The sequence below is a fragment of the Arachis hypogaea genome, chromosome 4, assembly GCF_003086295.3.
Source record: "Arachis hypogaea cultivar Tifrunner chromosome 4, arahy.Tifrunner.gnm2.J5K5, whole genome shotgun sequence".
Lineage (NCBI taxonomy): Eukaryota > Viridiplantae > Streptophyta > Magnoliopsida > Fabales > Fabaceae > Arachis > Arachis hypogaea.
The window spans coordinates 124,938,817-124,957,091 of NC_092039.1; the positions used below are offsets into that span (position 1 = coordinate 124,938,817).

The 18,275-nt window shown below is 26.7% G+C and overlaps 1 protein-coding gene across 2 annotated transcripts; it reads left to right on the forward strand.

Moving 5' to 3' along the window:
- Nucleotides 1-12,009: 12,009 nt before the first annotated feature.
- Nucleotides 12,010-17,386, forward strand: LOC112797935 (agamous-like MADS-box protein MADS2). Of its 2 annotated transcripts, none has more exons than XM_025841049.3 (8): nt 12,010-12,481; nt 15,262-15,340; nt 15,424-15,485; nt 15,594-15,693; nt 15,986-16,027; nt 16,121-16,162; nt 16,251-16,399; nt 16,997-17,386. In XM_025841049.3, exons 1-8 carry the CDS (start codon nt 12,297-12,299, stop codon nt 17,097-17,099), a joined length of 762 nt encoding a protein of 253 aa, XP_025696834.1. In that variant the 5' UTR covers nt 12,010-12,296; the 3' UTR covers nt 17,100-17,386. The 2 variants fall into 2 exon arrangements, with proteins under 2 accessions (XP_025696834.1, XP_025696835.1); XM_025841050.3 differs by having other exon boundaries at nt 17,000-17,305.
- The last annotated feature ends 889 nt before the right edge of the window (nt 17,387-18,275 follow it).

Here is an 18,275-nt window from a genome sequence, read left to right on the forward strand (position 1 = left end):
TATTATATAAAATACATTTTTTTTATCTTCTTTCATTTTTTATTAATTATTTTTAATATCAAAAATAAAAAATGTAGAAAAGAAATATACACGTAAAAATATTGCATATAACATTCTTCTTAAATTAATACACATTTCTATTATTAAATTACAAGCTAATTTTATCTAAAATAAATTTCAGAGACCAGCACTTTTATTAAAATTTAGATAATATTTAACTATAAAAAAGTATATAATTTTATATTATTAAAAATATTAATGATGGCTACAAAAATATACAGATTTCTAGAGATGAAGAATATATAACAATAAGTAAATAACTCATTTTGTATCTCACACCATAATCTTAAGCCAAGGGAAAAAAAATGGAGTTGGCTGTTGCTGTCCCCTTGAAAATGGCTTTGGAAGGTGGAAGCAATGGTTATGGCACAGGTGTATGATTAAATTAAATTAATCCTTAATTCCACGATTTAGATTGCATAAAGATCAGATGAATTAATGAAATGTATTATCAAAGCATGAATGATTTATGTAATTTTTATTCATCCTTGTTTTCTGTCAACCGTACGTGGGTCGTGTGCTTTAAAATTGTTCAGTGAAACTAACCATTAAATTTGAGCATAGGATTCCAATTAAGGAATAATGGGGAACAAAACTTTGTGAAGGGTTAGTCACTAAGTTAACACGTGGCCTTCCTACTGTAATTAGTAGCATATAGTTTATAATTAATTTGGTATATCTTATTAGGACAAAATTCAAATGCTTGACCCATATGATTTTGCATAAAAGCTTTACCCTGGAAATAGGTAATGATAGTAACTGAAACAATTGAATATTGTAAAGGTGTTTGCCAAAAAGACATAGAGAAGAAACTTCAAGATCTCATAAAGTTTTCAAAAACTTTATGTGTATGTATATATATATATATATAAGATTTTTAGATTTTTTTATTAATAATGCTAAATGTATTTTAAAAATCAATTATAAAAATATGTGATTGTTATCTCAAAAAAGATTTTTGTTATATTTATTTTGATAACTAATTATTTAACTAAAAAATATGTAAATCAATATAAATAAATATTCATAAATACATAATAATTGATTTAGTAAATTTTATTCTTTTAAATATGTTTATTTTTAAAATATTATTAAATATTTTTTTTAAATAATAAAAATAAAATAATATAATATATATAATAATTATTAGTTAAAATAAAATATAAAAAAATTATTTATTTATTTATTTATTTATTTGGATCCGTAGATATGCGAATATCTACATAAAATTCGTAATTCAATCTGATAATATTGTAGATCGGATCAGATCCGATCAAATAATCTTACGAATAGATCAATATCTATAATTTTTATATCAGATTCAAATAAATAACTTAAATATGTAGATCAAATCCGATATATGAATACTCTAAATATAGAGTGAGAAAAGAAAATAATGAATAACTTTATGTGTGTAATTCGCTTTTGAAGATATAGACAATGGCAAGTAATATATAATATTATGGCATATTGGTGTACGTGTCAGGCAAAGATAAGATCAAAATCCTTTTTCCCAAATCTAATAGTAATGACTAATGATGCATAATCAACGACAATTGACTTCAAATATTTGTTCTCCACACAAAATGTTTGGCGCAGTTTATTGAGAAACTTTTTTAGTTGTGGAAGAAGAATATGCTGATCTTTCCAACTAAGTCCATATACAGCGTAAAGTATGTAAGATTTGATTATATCTCCAAACATTACCTGGCTTATCTTCTAGACGTATCTACCCATATGTTAATTCCTGCCACAAATTAAAAATGCATGCCCCCCATTTTTTAATTATTCATCTTAATTATAAAAAATATATAATATATATAATTAAAATCAACAATTAAAATCTAAAATAATAATCTATTAGTATACATAATTTTTTTTTATACATACATAACAGAACTTATGTAACATCTAATAAGATTTGCTAGGCTTAAATGTATATGATGAAAAGGCATTACTTTTGTATATGATCGTTACAATAATTTCTTCTACCTGTCATCAAAACCTTAAATATAAACAAAAGCAACATTTGTAACAACATATACATAAGTTACTGAAGAATAACTCACAATAGTGTTTTAACTTTAATTTACTGATTGACTTAAGTAAATGTTAGAGATCGAACATAAATTTCGTACTGTGTATAATAATAAGTGAGAGAAAAGATAGAATATTATAAAAATATAATAGATCATGCGTTTATTTTACTAATTCATTTGTGTAGGTTACACAGATTAAAATTCTTCCAAAGAATATATGTATATTACGAGTTATAATTTTATTAGGTCTATTTAAAAAGGATTGGTATTACAAAAAATTGAGTTATTCATCTGATAATTTGTATTAGTTGGTGGGGTTAATATTAAACTGAACCAGAGATGGATCCAGAAATTTTAACATGGATGGACCAAATTTTAAATAATTTTTTTCATCCCATAAAAATAATTAACATATAGTCATTAAAATTAGTTTTTTAAAAGATTTATCATAATATATATATATATATAGTTTTTTTCACAATTTGTATTTTTAATATGATGATTACATAAAAGAAATATAACAATATCAATAATACATTATAAAATTATAAAATACAAATAATTTATAGCATGTTTAGTTAAAAATTATTACATATCTTATTAATTAAAATTTCTTTTAAAAAATATTAATAAAAAATAATATATATAAAACTATTAAATTACCTAATATTTTTTTTATTTTTTAAACACATATATCATATATAAGTAAAGTTTTTTAAAATTTTGGGAGACAAAGTTATTGATCATAAGAATAAGATTTGTGACTTATGTAAAAAAGAAAATGAGAATAATTTTCACTTCACGTAACAATTATGGTATGCTTGATTATATACTTATAATAAATTATGGACTATTTCAAAAACAATTAAACAACACTTTAAAAGGTGAGCAGAAACTTATAAAAAAAGACTAACGGCCGATTAGGGATGTTAATGGGACGGGGCGGGGGCGGGGGCGGGGGATGCCTCCCTGCTCCCGGTCTCCGCCCCCATAATTAATCCCTATCCCCACTCCGATCCCTGTCGTGGGGGGATAATTGTCCCCATCCCCATTTTTCGCATTCCCCGTATTTTCTGCGGGACCCCATTCTCCATCCTCTTATGTTTAACATTCATATGAAAATTATAATAAAAAATATCAAAAAAATAAAAAACAAACTAGAAAATACTATTACAAACACACAAACATATCTATCTTATCTAAGATTATAAGTCCACAAATACAACATAGTAAATTATAGTCCATAAAATAAAATCTTAAAATACAATTTCCATTCTTAAAAAAACAATAAGATATAGTCTTTAACATCAAGTGAAAACTGGAGAGAGTTGGGGCTGTGGGAGAGAACAACGTATGGTGCTGTGGGAGTTTTGGAGTTTGAACAAAGTGGAGATGGAAGAGAGTTGGGACTGAAAATAGAGAGTAGATGGTGCAGCAAATAAAACAGTGAGTAGGAAAGACTGAATAATAGGGTTAGGGTTTTTTAATTGGTGAAATTACTAAAAAATACTTATGTTAGAAATAAAGTAAGGTTATTTAAGAAATTTCAAACATTCGAAAAATTATCGAAGATGGGACGGGAATCTCCGCTCGGGTCTCCGCGCCTGTCTCGAAAAAATTTTACTCTCCTATCTCTATCCTCACGGAAAAAATTTCCTATCATCGGAGTCCTATTTAAGACGGTATCCGCAGAAATCCGTCTCTTGAGAATTTTTGACACTCCTAACCCCGACGAGAGAAAAGGTTGTTAATTTTATTGACCCACATGCATCATGACCTATTGACCTTTAGTCTAAACTTAACCTAGTTTAATGGTAAGAAATAAATAAACTGATGTCCAATATTAAAGTTAGTTAGTGGACGTAAAGGTATATATTGTGGCTGTGGTCAATAGATTTTAGTTTGAAATTTTGTAATTGAGTTAGTTGTTACATTGCATTTGCATTAAAAGTATTTAATTAAGTTATTGTCAATATTTTTTTAAAAAGTATAAAATATTATTGAAACATTTGCTTTGTATTAATAAATTTAAAATATTCTAAAAGTAAGTATAAGAAGATTATTACATAATTATTAAGTTCTTTCCTTTCTTTTCACTTTTGTGTATTCTCTTTTTGGTCTGATTTGGGTAGAGTTTTTTATTTGATTTTGGTAGTTTTTATTATGAAGCCCAAAACAAATTGGGTAAGAAAAGCCCAACTATATATACCATCCGGCCCACAATTTATGCATACCAAAAATTTGCCCTGACAATCAATTCCTTGACCCAAAAAAAAATTCAAAGGTTTTCCACCATACCAATCACACCAACCTATGATTAATTATAAATTAATCGGTAATACTATATGACCAAGTCATTTTAGTAATTAATAAGTTCAATTAAGTTAGTCTAATAGTTTATTGATACAATAAATATCAATTAAAAAAAAGTGACGCATAAGATGAAAAAAAAGAATTAATTAAACTTGTTTATAAAAATAATTTGTTCGCTTGGTATTTCTTTAAATTTAAACACTGGTTGTTTGCCAGGTTTAATTAATGTTGTTTATAAGTTAATTATTTTCCATAATTGATAAGCCTTTGAACAATATTCTTTCCCTATTAGATCAAGCATCCCACGAGGTCCATCCATTTTTTTTTCCTCTACCAAACAAATCATTGATGCTTGTCTGTCTTATCATATCATTGCACCTTGTAGCAAAATTAAAAGCTATTTTGAAAGAGAAACATGATAACCAGTCTTAATTAGCAGGAACAAAGTAAAGTTAAATAGACGGGAATTTAAAAAAAAAAAAGTGTAAATAGATTTATCATATAATTAGTATAAGTGTACAACACTGTCACAAGCATGTGCATGATGCATCTAAGGAAAAAATAATGGTTCTTAGACGGATGCCGATTTTGGATGTGTGAAGCATGAAGAATATTTAGGGTTTAAAGGTCATTGTTGACCTTACAAATTAATAAGGTGTTCCCTCTTGTATCTTGTTTGCTAGTTGTATGTATATATATGGGAACTATTTAATTATCAAGCAACGACAGTCTTTTTACTACATTTTTTTTTAATTAGGATTTGACATTTGAAGTCTAAAAAATTGATAGGATTAGGCAAATCAACTTTTTTTTTTCGATTTTTTATTAAGGTGAAACTCAAGTGCAGTCAATTTCACATAAAGTTGATAACCGAAAATCGTTAAAATAAAAATTTAGTTAAATCAATCAAATCATTTAACCGATTTTATATCCATAGCTTTTAAAACTATAGTGATCCAGGTTTATGTCATTTTAAGTTCATATAATAATTTACTTTTAGAAGTTTAAGTAATAACTCTTAGTACAATAAATAAATAAAGCTATGCAAACAAGTTTTCTTAAGGCATTGGTTAAAGTTATCAGAAATTATTTTAGTTATGGAGAAAAGAATGATGTTTTGTTTAAATATGAATTTTTGGGGTATTTTACAGAATTGTGGGGTATCAAAAAAGTAATCCAATACATTATCTGCGTGTTGAATGGATGTGCGCCACGTGACAACACGTTACCTGTGTGTTGCTGTGATTGTGCTACATATTCAACACGTTAGTTCTGTGTTGACTCAGTACGTTACTTACCTGTAACGTCCACCACCTGTATATACACCAAAAACCTCTATTTTTAGATAAAGCATATCTCTAAAATCCATATTAAACTTTTTTAACCTAAAGTTATCACTAGTAAAAAATTTAATTTTTTTGAGCTATTAAATTTTTTCTATTAAACACCTTGACTAGTTTATGAAAAAAAAAAATAGTTCTTGCTTGAACCAAAATTTTATGAAGATGTATGCAATGGGAAAAGTAGTCTCTAGCACTTTTGGAAAGATTTGAAGGATATATAGTCAAAATCATGCACATGGCCTTTGGGTATGTGTGGATTATTGGCTTATAATGGAATCCTAGTATAATGTATATATGTCATTGCATTTAATTTGCTAAAATCATTGATTGATATATAAATATAGCATGTTGAATTAAATTGAGAGCAAATGCTTTAACAAATATATATTCATTAGTGATCAATTTAGAAATTAAATGGTTTAACTTGAAGTGAACACACAAGCACACATATACTACAACCTTTTAACTTATTTCCATCATGCAAGAGAGTGACAAGCTAATAAGCTAGCCATGTGCTTAATTGGAAGATGTTCCAATGCTTTTGGAAACAACCAACATGACTAGTATAGAAAAAACATAAACTTATTTAGAAAAGCAACACATATAAATATAGAAACAACAAAACTATATAATTTTATATAAAAATTATTAAATTTGTTTAAATTTTGAGCGAATTACATAGTTAAATAAAGTGAATTTTAAAATTACTCAAATAAAACCATTGAAAATTGGTTATGTTTCTTTTTTGTAATTAATAAATACTTTTTTTTATTAAAAATAAGGAGATTCGAACCCGTGACTTCTTGAATGAATATGAGAGACTATGTCATTTGAATTATAACTTATTGACTTTTCAAGAGCTACTTGTTGCCTTGTTGGTAAGGTTTATGAAGTTTCTGTGATGCTATAATATAAATTGCAAAAAATTACAAAAGTTTATATTATATTTTAGTTTGTACACAAACTGTGATATTTTAGAATAATTTGTTTAAATTTTAAAAAATTTACACCATGTAGCGATTTATATAAATTAGTTACAATCCTAAAATATAACTAATTTTTAAATATTGTATTTGGATTGTTTTAAAATTTACTTTATTTAATTACGTAATTTGTTCTTAATTTTTTGTCACATCAAAGTTAAAGTAAAAAAACCTAAAACAACAATAGAAACATTCTTTTCCTATCTATATTTAAGTGGTTTTGTATATTTTTCTCTCTTTTTCTTTATGGAAATGGAATAGGACAGGGATAGATCGATAGTCAGAGATTAATGAGGTGTGAATGGACTATGGAGGTATCATTTCATCATCAGCAGTGTTACATAGTCAGAGAAAATCACCAATAATTAAATGAACAAAATTATTTTAAAATTATATTAATTAAGGCTTATTATTTCTTTGTCGATTCTACGTCGTCGTTTTTTCCTCCTGCAAGGCTTTTACATCCATCAATTGGTGCGCAGGCTGCGTCACCTGGCACTGTACATATAGACCAATAGTAGCTCGACACGTTTCTGCTGTGACACTTCTTTCCTATTATTGCACCCTCAAGACCATTGGAAATTGATGAACATCTGAATTGAAATGTTGTCATCAGATGATGCCACTTTTTTATCAGAAAAAAAATTATTAAAAGACTAAATTTTAATTACAGTTACTATTTTAACTTAAAGTATTCTTAATGAGTGTTTCAAAATATAAGAATATAATTTTAATGTAATACAATAGTTTTATATGTATATCAATTTAGATAATATTATATCAATACAAATAATTATAAAAAAATAATATAATTATACAATTATATATAAAATAGTTTATAATATCAGTACATTAACATTACACTTTTTTTTATATTCGAGTAGTAATGATGCTTTTTTTAAATATGGACTAATGAGATGTTAATGTTATTTTCAGATGTGGAACCGTTAAATTAGAGAAATGGAAACAGGGTTATTCGATTTGTGATATGTACAGAAATCGAATTGTCTGATTTGTGAGAGGTATGGAAATTAGATCGAGAGATTTCTATTAAAAAAATTAAAAAATTTGAAATACAAAAATTAGACCCTTCCATTTATGTACTTTCTACACTTTTAAAAAACACAAAAAATTACAATATTAAAGTATACGGTTCTGCTACGTTACCAACAGCATATCTGCCAACTTCTGCCAACTCTTATTTATAATTGTGTTTTATGGAAGTGTGTTCATGGATGTGTCTAATAAAAATGTCTTTTTTATAACTGTGTTTAATAGAAGTGTTTTTATAGATATATTTTCTGGATGTGTCTCTTTATATATGTATTTAAAATATATTAATTATTAGACACATATATGAACACACTTTCATGAAACACAAATATAAATAAGAGTTGGCAGAAGTTGGCAGATAATATGTTGGTAACCTATACTTTTCCTAAAGTATATCACTTCTTTTATTTCCATAAAAAAAAGCATTAATATTAAACTCTTAGATCAAATCTTTATTCAGAATACTTATTATATTGCAAGACTAAAGAAAAGAAAAAATAAATAAATAGAAATACAGAATTAAGATAAATTTTTTGTTGGGGGTATTAACTAGAGGTAGTTATAACCCAAACCCTAAAATCCAAAATTACTTCTGATCTCCTTTCGTTTGACCTAACCGTACATGTTTTTGCAGCTACCCCAAGCAATCTATACTATTAGAGTATTAGTATCACTGTGGTTTGGGAAGAAGTACCCAAATTATTGGCATTTCTTCTTTTTATTATTTTTTTATTTTTAGAGATAGGGTATAGTTTTGGTATAATTAATGACGGCACCATAGCTACAAGAAATGGCAACTAGCTAGGTTGGTATGTATAGCATCCAAATTCCAAAATGTCTAAGTTTAAAAAGAAAATAATAGACTATGAGTTGGCATAATAATTCACTCAGTTTATATGGAAATGCAGCTTGGAAGTGATATTTTTCCTTTTCCAATATGATCTTGGTATTCAATTATTCACCATTCATGTTAGCAACACATGGGTTCTAATTAAGTTGAACAAAGATGGTTATTTAGCTGATGTCTGGTTGCCATTTCATTAATTACCACAAAATAGTGATCATCAAAATGGTGGTTAATATTTAAGAACATTTCTAATGGGCATCAATAATAGTTAGTTATTTATTAGCCTTTTTTTTTTCAAAAAAATAAGGAGATTCGAACTCGCGACATTTTAAATTAAAATTTTAGTCAAATGTATGCATATTTTATCATTTATTCATAGGCACATAGAATATTGGATATACCTAAAAAAATTACTAAAAAAATTTATTTCTATAAAAAAATCAATAAATTTTATTTATTCTTTTAAATATATTTATTCTTAAAATATTATTAAATTAACTTTTCTTAAATAACAAAATAAAATAATGAAACATATATAAATAATCATTATTAATTAAAGTAAAACATAAAATAATTATATTATTTATTTATAATTTAATGCAGATCTACAAATATGTGCGTCGGATTCGCATATACAGATGTGGGATTTTGATCCTCTAAATTTTGAATTTCACTTTCAAAGATAAAGTGTGATTTCTCACCATTTATTTTATAGGTGGGACTAACAGAAAATATGAAAAAGAAACCTTTCAAATATGAGAGATCACACTTTATCATCTAAAATAAAAAATTAAAATTTAGGAAATCTAAATTCATAAATGTGATATCTACGATTCAATCCAACTAGAGTGCAGATCAGATATAAATAATTATCATAAATTTACTGATATAATCTTATACATGAACACCCCTAATAATATTTACTTCCCTAATAATGTGGTATCATTATTCCTTTGTTTTACATAAAAGTAGTGTTTTCATCATTACCTATATATTGTTTCCATATCATGAGACAAACGCAATTACGCACTATATATCCTTTACCACGCTCAATTAAAAAAACTAATAAGGAATGATTAATTAGTACGTAGCTCAAAAATTAACAAGAGGATAAATTCCCAGGGTGTTCAAATTACAAACTCATACGTACTCACAAGAAGATAAATTGAGAATAATTGTAAGAATGTTCAAATAAATTAAAAGCTGATACATAGCTAGGTACACCTTTGTCGTGTTATATATTGATCAATAGCTGGTTACATCCAATTACAATCTGACAAAATGTTTAATGGCTTTAATAATTAATATAATAAAACAGAAACGCATGTTATTTTTTTCTAATTTTTTCCAGTGTATATATATATATATATATATATATATATATATATATATATATAATGTACATTAAAACATATTCAGAAAATAAATAACATGATTGAAGGTATATAATTTAGTGCATAACTACTCTGCTCTACAAATAATTAGGTGCAATTTCCTAAATAATTTCCTTCAGCTAAGAAATTAATTCACTTCATCATAGCTTAGGCATAAAAGGTGATAGGTGCTAGAAATTGTTCTTTCAAACCAGTAGAATTATTATTGTATACACTTGAATTCTCCCTCTATTATTATTTCTCCAAAAGATTCCAACCTATATATATATTGTGAAGAAGTAATAATTCACCGTAAAATATCTTGCTAAACAATTTTCAAGCATCAACAGTCACAACAATTACATTTTTTTAAGTTAAAAATTTAAATAAATTTAACATAAATTATTTTATTTACAGAAAATATACCTTTAAATTCGTTAAACACACATATGTAAATGCTTATATTAAATTCTATCAAAATAATTCTCATATCAATAATAAAATTCAAACTCAGGTCAGGTAATTTTCACACCAATTTAAGAGTAATAAGTATTTAATTCGATCTTGTATATTTTTCTTAAAAACCTGCCGAATTTTAACAAAAAAAAAAATAGCCACAATTATTTACTTTTAAGATACAGATAGTTTTTAACCTAAATAATATTTCTTTTTATGAAAACAGGTTATTTGATCCTTCAAAACCATATCGTTTTGAGTGAAAATGATCTATATATCTCAAAAAAAAAAATTGTTCTATCATTTATTTTTGTTTAAAATTCTATCATCTATAATTTTTTTATTTTGTCCACCATATATTCCAGTCTAACATCTAATAACTCCCGATATTTATTTAAATAGATTAGTAAAATTCGTTTTAAAATTATTATAAATTTAAGTTCTATTTAAAATTTGTAGTGTAGTATATATGTACAAAATTGAATTCAAATTTTTAATATTTATTTAATGAAATACTAAATGAACCAAATTGGTTGCACTCTAAAATTTAAGAATGACTGAGTGAAAAAAAGTGACTGCAGTGCATTACATCACTACTGGAGCTGGAATCACTTCACTCACCGTTTTAATTTCCCACCATACAAATGACACAATCACTAAAACATTGTTTTCTTTACTGATCTCGTTATTAACTTGCATGAAACAGAATTAATGCAACTATGTAATCCATTAATAAAGTGACACGTGTGTAGATCCATTTTAAGGTATGTGACGAAGTTTTGATACTCATGCCTCTATACAATACAAGAAGAAGAAGAAGAAGAGAGAGAGTGGAAAATGACATGCCAAACGATACAACCTAACACGTACCTCACCACGCGCCACAAACAACGGCAAACATGCTGGGGTGTTTTACACGCGCCATGTATGCGCTTGCTCAACATGTATCCTTACCAAAAATAGCTTAACATGAAAAAGCATGGGAAAAAGAACTTTGCATGAAAATAGAAAGTACCTATAACCCTAATAAGCCCCACCCAGTTATTATTTTTCTCTCTTTCAGATCGGAAATTAAAAAAAAACCTCACATATAGATATTTTTATATAAAATTAATTATAAAAATTTGATTGAATTATAATTATTAATTTTACATAAAAATAATTATCCATAAATTTTTACTAAAAAAATTTTATGATAAAAAAATAAAGAAATGATATTGTATCTATTTTGATTGAATAACAAAAACAGATAAAGCCAATAAATTATAATTCAAATGATATAATATCTCCATACTCATCTAGAAGTCGCAAATTCGAGTCTCCCTAGCTCAACATTCTTAATCAGAATCTCAAAAATTAAATCGATATACAACCTAAATTTTAGAAACTATTTGATAATTTAATCCATAATTTTTTAATTTAATTTTTTTTGTATGTACAAATAAAACATGTGGACTAAAATAGAAAAAGCTAAGTTAGAAGAGAGAGTAGATGTAAACAAGACAATACAAGAGAAAAAAAACTCATCACAATATGCTTTTTGGATCAGTTTTCTCTCTCTGGTCCATGCCCTTTCCTCTTATAATTCTCTCACTAGGGTTTCAAGTTTCAACTTGAATAAGTATCCAACTTTCTCTTGTTTTTCACAAATTTGGTTGCACTTGGGTACTGCTCCAGAAAAGAAGCACCATCAGGCAACCCCAACAAGAGGAGAAGGAAAGGAAGAAAAAAGTGAGGGAAGAAACAGATAGATATTGGATAGAAATAGAAACAATATATAAATATAAGTGACAAAAAAGAAAAGGGGCGATTTTTAATTTTAATTTGTTATGGGGAGGGGAAGAGTTGAGTTGAAGAGGATAGAGAACAAGATAAACAGGCAAGTCACATTTGCAAAGAGAAGGAATGGTCTTCTCAAGAAAGCTTATGAGTTATCTGTTCTTTGTGATGCTGAGGTTGCCCTCATCATCTTCTCCAACAGAGGAAAACTCTATGAGTTTTGCAGCAGCTCTAGGTATTCATCTTTCTTTTCTTCTTTCATCTCTTTATTATGTGTCTTATGATGAGATCTAGTGTTGTTCTTTGCTAATATATGTTCATTTTTTGGTTTTTAATTTTCTGGGATTTGCTTGATTTGATTGGAGGAATGGTTATCTACTTGTCTTTGTTTTTTTTTTTTTTTCTGTTTAATATAATAATATGATTATTTTTGTGAGGTTCAGCTTGTAAGCTCTTATGTATTTCTTGAGAGAATTTGATTTCATATTTAGAGTGTAATGTTCTTATATGTATCAGATCTGGTAATATAGTACATGATCTGGTTAGTATATATATTTATCTGATAATCTTGTGTACTTGTACGGTTACTTTTTGTGTTAGATGATTGTTGTTTATTGTTGACTATTGGCTTTTTTTTTTTGTCACTTTTTTTTGGGTTTGACTTTTTTTTCTATTTAAAATCTAACTTTTTATACTAAGCAGCAAGTGTTAGATCAAGATTTTTGCTTTAATTTCACCTGGCCAATTAACCTTATTTTTTTGTTTTAGTTTCCATTTTATTTTAGTTTGTTAGTATTTTGCTTTTGTTTATTTTTGTTGGAAGTTTGGTTATTAGTAGCTAAGAGAGTTAGCACTTAACAATAATGCCTTGAAATGAAATTTTTATAAGCAATTTTTTTTTGTTAATTTGAAGCATCAAATGTTAATGAAGTGTTTTGGCCAGCTCCAAATAAAAAAAATTATATGATCTTTTTATTTAAATTATTTTTACTACATTTGAAGAGAAAAGAGGGAGAAAGAGGGAGAGAAAGAGACAGAGTAAGTGATTAATTTGTAATTATTTATTAAAAATAAAAAATAATTATAAAAAAGCCTTTTCTGTAACTAAGGGTAAAAATTTTTTACTACCATTTCAGCTCTTCCAAGTTATAATTTCATTTTCTCCTTAACCAACATTTTAATGCCCTTTTTTTACCTGATCTCAAATCTATTTCCATGTAACATTCTACATATTTATGATATATACCTCACCCTTTGTGTTTTAATACCATTAATCCACAATATCTGTGAAATAGTTTTTATATATATATATATATATATATATATATATATATATATATATATATATATATATATATATATATATATATATATATATATATAAAGCACAAAGATGATACTCACTGAAATTCATTTACCAGAAAGCTGGTGACACACACATGTTTTTTTTATTGATATAAAGATAACTTTGTTTTAGAAAAATATAATTTTTCAAAATTTTTATTAATATTAAATATATAAATGATATAAAAATCTTTAACATTTATATTTTTAACAAATTTTTTATAAGCAGAATTCTATACAAATTTATTTCTTGCTTCTTTGTACAAAATTTTTGAATGCTTTTCTCTCTTTGAATCAAGATGAAGCTATGCCTAGCTAGATATTCGATATCAAAGACATCAAATAGACCAGGGAGGATGAACGGAAGAACCTTTTGAATTAAATTTCGTTACTTTATTATTTTTGTTTATTGCTTTTATCTTGGATGATTGTTCTTTCGGTGGATAGGACATTAACTGGCATGATTTGATTGTTGACATTAGTATTTACACCAAAATATATAATATTACTTAGCATGTTTAGTGATAAATATCCAACTATCTATATATTAAGCATAAGCCTAATCTAATTAATTAATTTCCAGCAAAATAAGGTGCCCTTCTTAATATAGCAAAAAGCTAGGATTAACTTTTCCATGATTATGGCACAAGTTTATGTAAACATAATTTGTTTACTCTTATCTTCGTTTTAATCTTCAAATAAAACATTAATTACAATTTTATCCTGCAAATTTCATCCACAATTTGAATGAATATAGCCTCTTACTGCTTTAGTTTCTTCCTCAGTTCCTCCATTGATTACAATCACTTAAAACATGTATGCTATCCTAAAAATAAAAAAATATTATGTGCAGACTAAAAATTAATTATCAAATATTATGTATAAGTATATGTATAGTTTAATTTGTTTTTAATGAATATTTTATATTTTAATTTATATTAATCTATGCTAATAACTAATTTTGTATATATTAGTATAGTTAAAAAAATTAGTAGCTAAACCAATTAGGGCAGTTAATTGGTTTGAAGAAGAGTGGGTTATAACTTGGATTTGATGGGGCAATGATCTATGAGTTATAGATATTGAGTGAAATCATAGTGTTGCAATCCAAGTTGTAATATATATAATGCAGTTTTTGAAGTCCACCAATATGAAAAAGAAGAAGAACAATTAAATCTGAAACACCAAGAAATGAAGAGTGTGTTGGAAATACATAAACGGTTTGTATTGGTGAAGTGCCCTACAAATTTTACCCTATCAAATAAAAAGATCCTTGTTTATAAAAACCTTTGCTTGATATTTAGAAAGCATATCTATTAATAATCACTTCTGATCTTATATTTTTTATTGGAGGTGATTCCATACTCATAACTTTTTTTCAAGATTATCAAAAATATTATATTGGAAAATATTATAATAAAGTATTTTAAAAAGTTTGTTTGTTTAGTAGTGCTACAAATAGTTAGAAATTGTTTTTATTGTTCTCAAGAATAAACTATGATACATTTGTTTTGTTGCGCAGATTTTTGGGAGAAGATATTTAATAATATTGCTGAAATTCTTCAAACCATTCTTGATACTAATATTTTAAGTTCACTTCATTCTTATGATGATTATGAAGATAATAGTTGATCATTTAATGTTACCTCTTTTGTGTTTCTTGAAATTCAGCATGCTCAAAACACTTGAGAGGTATCAGAAGTGCAGTTATGGTGCTGTGGAAGTTAGCAAGCCTGCCAAAGAACTTGAGGTATATAATTAAGTTTCTATTTCTATGATCATTATATATTTCAATTTTATTTTTTTTTCATTTGTTATTTTCTTTTGTAACAGAATAGCTACCGTGAGTACTTGAAGCTGAAAGCAAGATTTGAATCTCTTCAAAGGACTCAAAGGTGACTTTTACATATATAAACTACTCCTTAATTATAAAATTTTCATATTTTTCATAATTATTGTACTAATTGAATCAGTAACATTTTATTAATTCTCTCTTACTGCAGAAATCTTCTAGGGGAAGATTTGGGCCCATTGGGTACCAAAGATCTTGAGCAACTTGAAAGGCAATTGGATTCTTCTCTGAAGCAAGTGAGATCCACAAAGGTATAATAAAGTCATGATTTTTGTGTAAGAAATTTGCTAATAGCAATGTTCATTATGTATAAAAATGGCAACAATTATGAAATATAGTGACACTAAATCTTGACTAACTGATTATACGTCAAAATTCTCTAAGAGAATTTTGCTGTATTTGGAATTGAAATTAAAGAGTCATAATGTTGAATTAGGACTTGCTCTTAGATTAAGAAACTCATTACTTTAAGTTTTCTTGAGAAATGTTCATGTGATTTTTTTGGTTATCTTACACTTCTTGAAATATTGCATTATTTTTCAGACACAATTTATGCTGGATCAATTAACTGATCTTCAAAATAAGGTACATACATACATGCTTCTGACACAAGCTAATGAATTTTGCATCTTTATTACGTGTGATTAACAATTTTTAAGCTATTGATTTCTATTACAGGAGCAGATCTTGGTAGATGTCAACAGAACCTTGAGCATGAAGGTAACTTAATTCATACCATTGTCCACACTAATAATCTATCTTTTCTAGAAGATGATGATGAAATTCATGCTTACAATTTGTTAAATAGTTGGATGAAATCAATTCAAGGAATCAATATAGGCAGCAATCATGGGAAGCTGGTGATCAAAGTATGCATCAATATGCTGCTCCACATAATGCTCACTCATCTCAAGGCTTCTTCCGGCCTCTGGAATGCAACCCCACTTTGCAGATTGGGTAACAATAAATTAAAACATTAATCAATATAATAAAAAAAATATTTGTTATGCTTATTATACATCTAATGCCGTGTAGAATCTAATAATAGATGATGAATGAGTTGATCAGTCATTTAGATAAATAAATATACTTAATATAAATTTTTAATATATGATTTGTTTTTTTATTTTTTTATTTTAAAATATTTATCGTTGATGTATCTACAACAAATAACAATAACAAAGTCTTAACTTATTAATAAATAATTTAGATATACATAAAAATATTATATTATTAATATTTCTATAATTTAAATATAAATACGGTACTCCAAGAGTACTCTCATATATATTTTTATTAGGATAGAAAATTATACATTCTAATTTATTAGGATCATAAATTATGTTTTTTAAAATAGAAAATATTCTCTAAACATGATATAAATGATACTGTTTGATTCATACAACTAACTGACTTCATCATATGAGATAATAAAACTTTGTTATTGTCGTTGTTTATTGTTGATGTGTATACTATTTAGATATAAAGCATCAAATTTGAATTGGTTATTTAAATAAAATAATGTTCTAAAATGTTTGTGTTGTAATTATGCAGCAGTGACTATAGGTACAATGGAGTAGGGTCAGATCAAATAACTGCTACAACAACAACTCAAGCTCAACAAGTGAGTGGTTTCATTCCTGGATGGATGCTTTGAGCTCATCACTATATTCACCTTTTGCAACATTAAAAGGAAAAGCCAAAAGAAAAAAACACCTCACAAAAAAAGGAAGGTGGAAAATTAAAGCCAAATGCTTCTTTATTTGGTCATGGCAATGTGTAAATGTTGATTGTACTTTTTTTTTCTAGTGTTATTTTGATTTTGCTACTATAAAACAGACCGTTATGACTCACTTCATCAAACTATTGAACAATTAGCCATAGACTCCTAATATGGCATATTCTAAGATTTTTAATTATAATATTTGAGTATCTTTGAAGCTCTTTTGTTGTGACTAAGTTAGAAATATTGTGACTAAGTTAGAAATATGTTCAATGTGTACGTGTTTGGCATAATTGACTACTCTTGCACAATTCCTTTCTATTTTCTAGATGACCAGTATTTTTCCTTAGTTTATCTGATTTTGTGTAGATTTCAATTTTGGCAAACTTTATCTTGAGATATTATTTATTTACTTTGTGTGTGATATTTTTTTTATCGCTGCCGATATGTTTGAGAGGATAGGAAACAATAAGAGAGAGTGGACCCAGCTGGGCCGAAATATGCCCAAGGATTGTTGGGCTTATCTGAAATAATCCACTCATTATAGCCCATACATAAACTAACCAAAAATAAGGAATCTAGGTAGCGTTTGTTTTCGGAGACAGGACACGGAGACATGGACAGCACATTCTTAAAAAGTGTTTGGAAGCAAAGACATAGACACTGAACATATTGTCTCCGGGACAGTTTTTTATACTTTTGTACACTCTTTTACGAAGGACAATGATGGACACGGAATTTGGAAGAGGGACACGAACTGTTTTTATGAATTTTTTTGTCCATAGTGCTATTTTTTATTATTCCACTGTTACCCCTTCTTATTTTTCCTATTTTGCGTTATTCTCAGAAAGTATTTTTTTTACTCCATGCTCTTTTTTTATCTCTACGTTCTTTTTCTTTCTCTTTTTTTTTTCAGGTACTCTCTCCTTTTTATAAAAATTTTTATTGGACTGGATACTTTTTTTTTTCTTATCATTCTTACTTCAACATCATTTTAACCTTATATTATATTATTTGATTTGTAATAAAAATAATAACAAAAACAATTAGTCTGGAGACTTTTAAAAGATAAATATTATAAAGGTAAAATTGATATTTTAAAATGCTAAA

Excerpts from the sequence above, each read along its gene's own strand:
- LOC112797935 (XM_025841049.3), top strand. The coding sequence starts at position 12,297 with ATGGGGAGGGGAAGAGTTGAGTTGAAGAGGATAGAGAACAAGATAAAC. Across the intron at positions 12,482-15,261 it reads GAGTTTTGCAGCAGCTCTAG|CATGCTCAAAACACTTGAGA; the intron begins GTATTCATCTTT and ends CTTGAAATTCAG. Across the intron at positions 15,486-15,593 it reads TCTCTTCAAAGGACTCAAAG|AAATCTTCTAGGGGAAGATT; the intron begins GTGACTTTTACA and ends CTCTTACTGCAG.